We start from the raw sequence: 10,705 nt of genomic DNA, 5'->3' as shown, positions 1-10,705 counted from the left end.
TGGTCTCTCCTCCTTCCCCTCACATGCGCCTCCAGGCTGAGCTCAAATCTCAGCCAGTCCTCTTCTAGGGCTTTTCCCTCCCCCTTCTCTCTGCCCCCCCATCCCTCCTCCTCCTTCTCCTTCTCCTTTCCTCTCCAATCCCTCCTCTTCTTATGACAGTGAATGCTGCCCGTGGAGCCCGGCCCCCTTTACTCTCCTCAGCTGGAGGAATCAGATACATTCACACACACTCTCTCTGTCTCTCACATACTCACACATGCACACACTTCAAGGCAGCAGTCCCTAAACAGAGCGGCAGGCAAGGAAACAGGCATCATGACCCTATTTGAGGACACCGTCTACGCTGTCATGTCCAACTTTAGCGTCTACCACTGAAAAAGCTCAATCGACAACGGAATGAGGAGCCTCTAAGGAAGGTTTTTTTTTTTGTTTTTTTTTTTTCCTTTTTCCTCCACAAAGGTCTAAATTAACTTTCCCGAACACAAGGGATTTTTTTTTTATCACCACCATGAGTGTGAAGAAGAAAAAGGCAGCTCTGGTCTTCAGCTGGCAGAAGTCTCTCTCCATCCTGGCTCCTTGGAGGAAAGGTAAAGTCACCCTTTTCTGTCTCTGTTCACGGTGGCGTCTTGTCCTGAACAGCCTGTCCTTATCACTAACTTGTAATTAAAGCGTCTGCTGGGGTGGCTGTGAGATGAGACAGAGCTATCATTTGGGTCCTCAGGTGTTTTATTTTTAACACATCAAGCGCTCTCTTGGAAGCCCCCCAAATCTTTCATCAGCAGACAAATCCTCTCATCACATCCTATAGGTGGTAAACAGCCGTTTATTTGCTCGGCATCTGCAGGGCATTTGTCTCAGCAAACAGAGGGCTGATTGGCGGTGTGTGTGCCTCTCTGTTGCGCTGACAGACTGACAGTTTGTCTGATCGGTGGATAAATCTTGCGGAGAACACCGACTTGTTTTGCTGTGAATCTGCAGGTGCACTCATGAGAAGTGCAGGTTGGCGCATATGGCTCCAATTCGCCTCTTCACAGTCTATTCAGTACGAGCTTAATTGGGTTCCCAGACAGCAGATTTTACTTTGTTGCTAAAGGGCAATAAAGTGAGCCATGCAAACATTCGGCAGTCAACGTTTTAAGACCTTATTCTCCATCTGCTGCGAGTGCTGATGATGAAATTTTAACCAGGATTTTTATTTTACGGCCTGGTACAAATTGCACTGAAAAAGCAGTTTAATGAAAACCAAGGTTTGTAAAAAAAAAAAAAAAAAAAAAAACTTCACAGGAGGATTCTGTGCTGTGGTTACCGCTAAGAAACAGAGCAGTTATTTACATACACCCTCCTTCAAGCGTCTACTGTAACAGGAGAGCAAGACAGCCTATCAGCTTACAAAGGATAAGGACAGAAGGGTGATTTCATACAACAATGCAATTCAAAGCCTTGACTAATTGTCATACAGTGGCGGTGCTATCTTGTATTCTGCTTGACAACAATAGCCAGGAAAAGCCTAATGTTAAATCAGGTAATGGTAAATACAGTGTCGTAAGGCTCAGTCTAGAAAAATAGGCTTTAATGTGAAGTTAAATTACAGGCGTGTCGCAAAAATTAATGTTATCACAGGCATATAATGTAATAACTTGCCATAATTTCATCCGTCGTCTATCAAAATACCTCATAAATGTTTTAGAACACCATCATGCACATTTCTGATAATGCGATTTGTAATTATTACGATACCAGTTAGAAGACATTACATGACATTATCTTTTGTGTTTATTACATTATCACTCTTGTATATACCCTTTCATTTCAGAATTTATGGGTCCAGTTCAGGGGTTATTGAAGTGGGCTCCATGGGTATCCCTGGAGGGGTTTCCAGGGGGTCCTCAGTGAAATAAGGAGTAGTTTAATTTAACTATAATTTCACGCTCTATTAATTGTTACCATAGAAAATGAAAAAACATGCATGGGTGATCATTTTAACATTATGTTTTCATCTCTTCACTTTGAACCTGTATGCCAGTGTTCAAGTGGGACATCACAACAAATGAATAGTGAACTCAAAGCAGTGTATCTCCAGGGTCTTAAGGTGAAAACCACTTGAAATCGAGTTGTACGAAGTCAACCTGTGGGGTTCGGAATGCGCAAGAGTCCGAAAACCTGTGGTCTAGTTGAGGAGTGCGGGTATGTTTGAATTTCAAAGCTATACATAAGAGAGTCATTCACATTCTCATGTCTCCTCTATAATCCTTGGCTTCAGGTTCCTCTGCATTCCACGTAGCCTTGGTCAGATATCAGTGTCAGCTTATGTACAGTACGCCCCTCCACACCTGCCGCGCAGCAAATCCTCCAGCCACTTTGTTATGGGAGGGATGATAAATCTGCTCATTGTTGTGGCTGCGAAGGAGCCCCTTAGCCCCGCTTGACAGCAGTCACGTTGTTCTCCACCATACTCGGAGTGGGAAGAAGAGGGCCATTGTATAGATAACACTTACATTGTGTACAGTACAGCGGGGAGCAGTTTTCTATCGGCGTGCTCTTGTGTATCCTTGTTGTTATTCGATCGCCGTTTAGGTTTCAGGAGGTTGTCTGGGGAACTGAGCTGGGATGAAATAACACCAAACTCTCCCTGGTAAAGGGAGAGAACAATGGGAAAAAAAAACATTGCGGGATGAAACTCAATGTTCTTTACTTGATGAGACCGCAGAAAACCATGAAAAGGGGCTAGAAAAGTGTGAGAAATGACCCCGCCTTGCTCGATAACCAGATTTTCTCTTTAAACAAATTGTGACTAATACCCAGAAATATGCAATACTGAGCTAAGGTTCAGTGGAATTCGGTGATAGACAGGATTACCTTGTGGATTACGATGATCAGATGTGATTCAGACACCAGGAATTTTGACGTGAGGAGATATGATATGTATCATATGTATACAAGAGGGAAAAATATTTCGCTCTCTGTCTGACCTGACCTGGAAAACTGTGATAATGATGTTGCTGCTAGTGTGCTTTGGCTCGCCTGCATCATTTTTAACCCCTAGAATTCCTTTGAATGGTTTTTAATTTTTTTTTTTTTTTTACTTTTATTTTTTGGCTAAATATTTTGATCAGTTTTTTGTATTTCCTGGTAATTTTCTGGTATTTATATGATTAAATGATCAAATATTGAATGATCATAATTATATTTTTTTTGTTATTTATTTATTTATTAGTGATCTATCTATCCATATTGGCAAATTTCACACTTTTCCCATATTTTAATGGTAGCCTAATTGTTTTTGCAAATTTTTTTTTTTTTTTTTTTTTTTACTTTTTCGCAAATTTTCGGACAACTTCCTTGTTATTTTCATTTATTTATTTATTTATCTATCTATCTATTTAATTCGTAATGTGGAGGTAATTTTCCTGTATTTTTTTTTTTAAAAAGAATAATTTCTTGAGAAATGAAGTGAATTTGCCTGGATTTCAAAGGATTAAAGGTAGGCAATTTCATAGCTTAATCATGCTATTTTGGTTAATGAGGGTGGCATTCCAAGGGTGCTGTCACACCTGCAGTTTGTTTCCTTGGATCTGAGTCACAGTGGAAAGGCTTCATTTGGCGGCATTTTTCTATCTGGTTAGTTCACACTGACGTTGCCCAATTACTAGCAAACTAGGTCTTGTAAACAAAGTCCTGTTGACTCTCAAGTAGCTTTGTTTCACTGCACAGAGTTTTGGCTAACGTCTCTGATGTTCATGCCCCCCAGCAACATGTGAGGAGACAGCAGAATGGGAGCACAGTCTGCGCTTCATTTTGCTATGCTAGACCTTTCCAAAAGGACCTGCAGGCTGTCTGATGCCGCCAACTTTCTCCTTGTGCGGACAACCCCTGCATTTTGGGGTCATTTGAAAGGCACTGTCCGAACAAACAAGATGCCTGTAAAAAACCTACCCTGCAGGTGCTGGGTATTTGCAGTGTCTAGCTGAAAACAGTTGTAGGCAACAGGCTCCTTTTGGCCATATGTGCTTTATTTGGAGGGGTGGGAAGTCAAACTGCAAACTGTCAGAGGAAATTAGCCCCAAGGAGTCTTGACTTAAGTTACAGCGCTCCTGCAACATTCTTGCCTTATCCTAATGGTGTCTGATAGGAGGGACTGGAGTTGGGGCCCCATGTTAACTCACGTTGATAAAGGAAGGGAGTCTGGGAAGCATCCTTGGGTTGATGACGCCACGGTCAAGGAAGAGTGTGGAAACAGAGTGAAGATGCCAGTCAGGCGATGTGTGAGAGACGTATTGCTTTTCCTGGGTTTTGGGGGACGGGGACGGGGGAGAGCTTGGAGACTGGGAGAAGGTGCACAGCGGTATGTCCCACCTCATCACACATCTGGTCTGTGTCACCTGAGCTGTCCTGGCACCTTAGGGCACGAGAAAATGATGCTGCTTTGTTTCGCAGTCTTTGCAGAGCCTGTAAGTGCTGGTTGTGGGGATTTAATGTATAGGTCATTGGTGTCAGTTTTGGGCATGTGCTCAACAGTAATAAGATAAAATAACTACTTTTTGCTATGAATTTGTAACAGCATCCATTAACCATATCATTAAATTTACACCTAACCTGGCGAAAAATGCCCTTATCCACATAGAAGATCATTAAAAAAAAGGGTATTCACTGCATGTAATCACTTTAGCCACCACTCCAGTGTTGGCAAGTCCTGGTAGTCTTAATTATTCTCTAATCATTTCTACCAGATATTTTAGCTGGAAGCCAACTGGTGTTTTATCATACAATTCCACATTTTTTGGACTGCTGAGAAACTGAATTAGCGTGAGAAATACCGAAATATGGTTAGGGATCACTGGGCCACCTCTTTGCCACCATTCAAAATTTTCTGCTGGGGTCTCAGAGAACCAGTGGTCTGTCTTGACCAATGACCACCCAGAGTGCTAACAGAGAGCTGACATACCCATAATCCACTGTGGCCATAAAAATAGCCGGCTTGTCACGACCCTGTTTACAACCGCCTCCGCTCAAGATCTAAGGGGCCAACCTGAGCCAACAGTTTGGCCCCAAGGCTTAACACATGCCTCGGCTCCAGCGCCTCAGGACCTCCCAAAACCTGTCTTTTGCATTAAGACACGGCCAGGTGACACACACACCTGCTGCGGAGATGACGCCTAGATTGGAAAATGCAGAGTAAAGGCTGGTCTTTTTTTTTTTTTTTTTTACAGATCTAAAAATCTAGTGAGGACTGGATAACAGGTGCTGATGCTCAGAAATGGAAGAAAAAAAACACTCCACATACGAAGATCAAATGCAAAGGTTCTGTTTGATCGCAAATCTGAACAAGAAAGTGAACAAGTGCAAGCCCAACATGAAATATAGGTGCTCATGAAGGGTTAAAAATCTGGGTTTCAGATTTTGTCTTCCTTCCATTTGTCAGTTCAGCCGCTTTGTGCATCCATTTTCTTGTCATGTTCCACATATAAATCATATTTGTTGTTGGGAACCCGACCATGAAGGAGAAAGCAGGGCTGGAATGTGGAGGTCTGCATGCAGGTAGCAAATCCTCCAGGGCAGTTTTTTATGCACAAGGTTGACACAAGGCACACACACCGACACTGACCACGTAGAACTCCCTTTTATCCCCAGAACAGACTGATTTTTTCAAGAGTTAGACTCAACAAAGTACTGGGATGCTCCTCAGGGATCCATGGTGAACTGATATCGTCACTCAGTTCCCTTTTTTTTGATAGTACTTTCCATTCCGCCTTAGCCTAAAGAGCTCTGGTTTCAAAGGCCTGAGATCTGAATTGAACTACAGTCATTGTTTTTTTTTCCTTATTCCAAAAAAAGACAATATTCCTACTAAGCTGTTTACATGGCGTAATGAAAATGAATACTGCACTATATTCCTGTTTACATGCTGCAGTGCATACTCAACCATGCGAACACAGCCTCCCTTGTTCAACCACTTTATTGCCAAAGGTAGGTGTTGCAATATTTGCACATATTCCAAAACCTGTTGATATCCAAATCTTCTGTAATGTTTAAAAGTAGGTGTGTTTCTCCATCCGACCAGAAATGTGGGCTATTCTTTTGTGAGTGCATCTTGAACCCAGCTTTGCAAGCTGTTGGCTAGTTTCAGAATTTCCCTGGTTGGGATCAATAAAGTATATTCTATCTATCTATCTATCTATCTATCTATTGATGTGTTTAGAATGTACAGAAATGACAGCCTCGTGTTGCGGATTGAGGCAAAAACCCCAGATGAGACTCACTATTGGAATGTGCTGTATGCATGACCAAAGAATGCTCCTAAAACCCAAATAATATCACTATATACCACATTTTAAATCGAAAATGCCACATTAGGAAAAGGCCTTATTAGGAATATCTAAACAGAATATGCTGTTTACATGATCCATATCAAATTCAGAATATTGTCATATTCAGAATAATAGTGGAAAATTGCTGTGGCATGTAAACGTACTGATTGCCATGTTCCTGGAAGCATATGACAAAGGCAAGACTACTACTGGGATTAAGTGGCCTAAGTTGAGCCAAGAACACCCATCTGCCCCAAGTTTTTGCAACTAAGGGTTGTGTGTTCTGAGTCGTCCTTCTGCACATCAGTGTGGCGCTGAGCTGCTGTTTGCATACTTGGGCCCACCTGTTAGCTTGAACAAATTTTGCTCTTCACAGCCGTTCAGCTGGCTGGCTGTGTTTTGTTTGTGGCACTGTGCTTGGATAGAATGTTAATAGACACTAGTGTTGACAATCCGAGGACGGCTGTTTCTGAGATGTGCCTGGTACTGACAAACATACCACAAGTCTTTGAAACAAGGTCACTTGATTTCTTTCCAAAACATTACCTATTTAAAATCAAATCAAATAATAAACAACCTCAAAAAAGTCAAAAATTGTATGAAAGAAATCAAAGATGAAAATAAATGGGTTTCAGTATCACACATCTTGCCCAGTCTAACATTTAGTATAAGAGTGACTGAACTTCTTGACCCTGCCTATGTGCTTTACGCCTATGCTTTATTTATATGTGACTCACTGCCTCGAGGAGTGAGCTGTTTGCACAAACAGATTTAATGCAGTGCCCAGTGAGTGCGTGTTTGCATGCGTGTCTTCACTCTAAGCACCCACTGGTCTCTGTTAACCCCACGATGCAGGCTATGTTTTCCCTCTGTGAGGGAGTGTGGGCCTTCCAGGCAGCTTAAGGCTTTGTTCTCACAGTGCAGAGCCAAGCTGCAGGCATCTGACAGGGCAGCAGGGCAATCCACCGACTTTACTAAAACACTCCCAGTCCTGAAAACACTGAGGAAATACTTTGGCTCACTCAAACTACAATACTAGCAGTGCATGGAATGTGAAATTAATATAATGGGAAGTGGCTAAAGGTCATTTTTAGACAGAAAGGAGGCTTAGGATGAGTCCGGGGGCTGGGGGTGGGGGTGGGGGTTGGGATAGACTCTCAGTAATTATATGTTGTGGGGTTTAGTCAGGCATAGAGACTGGAAATAGGCTGACTCAGCCGGTGTAGACAATTACAGGATAGAATATCTGTTTGTGTTTTTGGGATGGATGAGGACAGCTGGATCAGGCTGACACCTGTACGGCTGATGGTGATTGCATGGAAGGGATTGCAGGGAGGGACGGAGATTGTATCACAATAGCGAGAAGTCAGATTACACGGCTGAGTTGGCGAAGTGACTTCAGCGTGTAATTAAAGTCAACCTAGTCTCCTTCTATTGTCTGCTTACAATTCATAGGCGCAGGCAGTCATTGAAAAAAAAAAACAAAAAAACAAAAGTGGAAGACTAGATAAGCCAGTGTGGAATGGAGAGGGGAGTGAAAACTGACGGCTGAAGTCCAGTCCCCCAAGAGACAATCTGTTGTTATTCTGCTTGTGCTGCACCTGATCTGTAACAGTTCCAGATTTTTCACATTCCCTTCAGTTTCCACGTTCCTGGTTTGTGGAACAAAATTCTTGGGGTGTTGTGTCACTGGAAATAGATCGGCTTCCTCTTAATGGTGTTAATTGAGAAAAGATGACCTGGACTTCGAGACACGGTTAAAATGGCTTCTACAGACTTACAGCACATGGCAGCCTTCCTCCCAGCAACCAAATCAGAACAGACAGTTTGGTTTGATATGAGTCAAGGAAGTTAAGCTATGAAGGATTAGAGTCCAGTTTCAGCTAATTTCATTAGCTCATAGTCAGTCGTGACATGAAGTGTGAATGAAAACTGAACGAAAATTAACAAAATGAAAAAAACAAACAAAAACAAACCAAATGACACCTTCTGTCAAACTGAAGATTCTCAAAGTCTTATTGATTATAAAATGGCATAAATATCTGAAAAGAATCACTTCCATACACACAGTAAAATAATGGTTCTAAAATGTTTCTATGAAAGACTGTGGTCCCACGAACAACCAAACAACAAAAAACATTTGAAAAAATGTTCTTAAGGGAACTTTTTTGGTGAAAGTTCTTGAAACTTTAACTAATCCAAAAGTTATGATTCTTCAGAGAACTTTTTGAAAGTGTCATTGACGATTCCTGAGTTGATGAAGAATCACAGTCTGAAAGGGTCCGTTTGCAATCAGAAATAGTTCTCCATAGCACCAGTTGACACCTTTAATTTTCCTTTAAGAAGTGAGACTTAACTGTTAATGTACCTTTTCCTCTTCTGTGTTCTTGGAAGAGCCATTGCTGCTTCCTTAAAGACCTGTTTTTGTATGCCTCTTTCAGGCACCTTGGAACCGTTTAAGTAATGTTAATGTTAAGAATGAGCACGTTTACATGCACACCTTATTCCTGTATTAACCCGGAATATTCGCAATATTCCGGTTGCGCACGTGTCATGTAAACACGCACCGAACCCGATTAAGGTCATATTCCGGTTGGAGAGAATTCCCGAATAAGCCCCCTGGAATATTCCTGTTCCAACCGGAATATTGGGGCATGTAACCACCTTAGTCGGAAAACTCCCCGAACCGGAATATTCAGTCACGACTGCGCATGCTCGATTCTGTAGCGTCTTTGTTGCTATGGTTACCTGCAAGCGGGGGAAAACGGCAGGGCGAACAGCAGCAAGAGCCAGGAGACTGCAGGTCCGCCTTCAGCTAATGAAAGACTTAAATATCACGGAGGATATCGATGGGGAAAACATAGAAATAGCGACAGAAGAAAAAGAAGAAGAAGAAGACAAGGAAGAAGACTTCTTCGTCTGTTTTTTCCGGCAGACCAGACGCCTATACGCGTACTGCTGCCCCCTGCAGGCTGAGTGTCGCATTACGTCAGAGAGTGGAATACGCCGAAACACGGGGGCATGCCAAGTAACATGTAAACGGAATATTCCAGTTGCCGCGGCGCAGTTACCTTAGCCGGAATATTGAGCCGAACCGGAATATGGTGTGCATGTAAACGTACTCAATGATGGTCTGGAGGGGTCTTTGTGGAACCAGAAAAAGCTTTCCTATGGCATCACTCTGAAGAACTATTCTGAGTTCCAGTTGGCACCTATGTTTTTCTGAATGTAAAGGGTTATTGCCTGAGTTTATAACTTCCCTGCTAAAGTTACTGCAGGCAAAAGTAGGTATGATGGACCAAAAAAAAAACAAAAAAACAACTCCTATCCATTTCATATCCGGTTAAGACTGCCACTGACCTACATTTTGTTGTTAGTATTTTCCTCCAACACACGCATCTGTTATATTCATACTCCTGGCAAGGGTACTTGCCAGTATATTACATTACTGAGATTCCAGGGTGCCTGGTGAGTTGCTGTTTGATCTCTTTGGTAAGGAAAGTCAGGTCTCCAGGTTGTTAATTGAAAATCTCAGCGGATTTAGGATGCAGATTGCCCTCTATTCATAAAAAATGACCCCTCATTCTCAGTGTCCCATAACTGGGTCATGGTAAGATGCTCACTACAGCTTCATTTTGATCTGTGGTTAACAGCAGGATACTTTCAGATGTCAACAACTTTAAAGTGCAGTTAATGACACCATAAAGTGAAACAGCCATAAATAATCTGCCATGTAATTTTACAGTTTACTTGCCTGCAAGTCTAGCTTAGTTTGCACTAATGCTGGTAAGACAGGAAGGAATCTAGTTCAGCATAGTCAATCATAATATTTAATGGTGCTTATGCCACAACAAGTCAAAAAGCCTAATGGGGCCTTTTTAATTGACACCAGAAAGGGTAGTCCATTGCTGAAAACCTGGTAAAGTGTTTGCCATTAAATACATTTATCTGTAAAAAGTAAATAGATATTTCTACATAATATTTTTGTGTTTTCATGCCTGACTCCATTGGGCTTTATAACCTACTTTAGCTGCAGTGTACCAAAACGTTAAAAATGTTTAAATTACTATGCAATTGTTTTTGTGCTGTAGGTTATCAGTGTTTTTCTTTAACCCCTTAATTCTTTTATCTGCAGCCACTGTGTGAAATACAGCAGTTCACATTACACTGACACTGATAACACACCTCAATACACACTAACTTGATACAGCCAATTATGAGATTATCAGGTCCTACTGCTGGAGGTGGAGTACATGGGCTTATGTTCTACAAAAATTTGATAGAGGCAGACCTGCTCTGGGGGCAGAGATAATCTCACTGGTTGAGTTAAACCTCAGTGGGGCAAACCAAAAGAACCACCACTTTTTCAAGAACAAGTAGCACATACACTGATGGCCAAT

At 42.0% G+C, this 10,705-nt stretch overlaps 1 protein-coding gene across 1 annotated transcript in view; it reads left to right on the top strand.

Annotated features, from left to right (window-relative positions):
- Positions 1–262: 262 nt before the first annotated feature.
- Positions 263–10,705, top strand: part of LOC115373173 (uncharacterized) — a 42,526-nt gene continuing 32,083 nt past the window's right edge. Inside the window, exon 1 of the mRNA XM_030071452.1 lies at positions 263–587. Within this exon, the coding sequence (XP_029927312.1) occupies positions 509–587 (79 nt within the window). The 5' untranslated portion in view covers positions 263–508. The remainder of the gene's footprint in view (positions 588–10,705) is intronic.

This window comes from Myripristis murdjan, chromosome 15 (genome assembly GCF_902150065.1).
Source record: "Myripristis murdjan chromosome 15, fMyrMur1.1, whole genome shotgun sequence".
NCBI classification, from domain to species: domain Eukaryota; kingdom Metazoa; phylum Chordata; class Actinopteri; order Holocentriformes; family Holocentridae; genus Myripristis; species Myripristis murdjan.
This window is presented reverse-complemented; position numbering and strand designations above follow the sequence as displayed.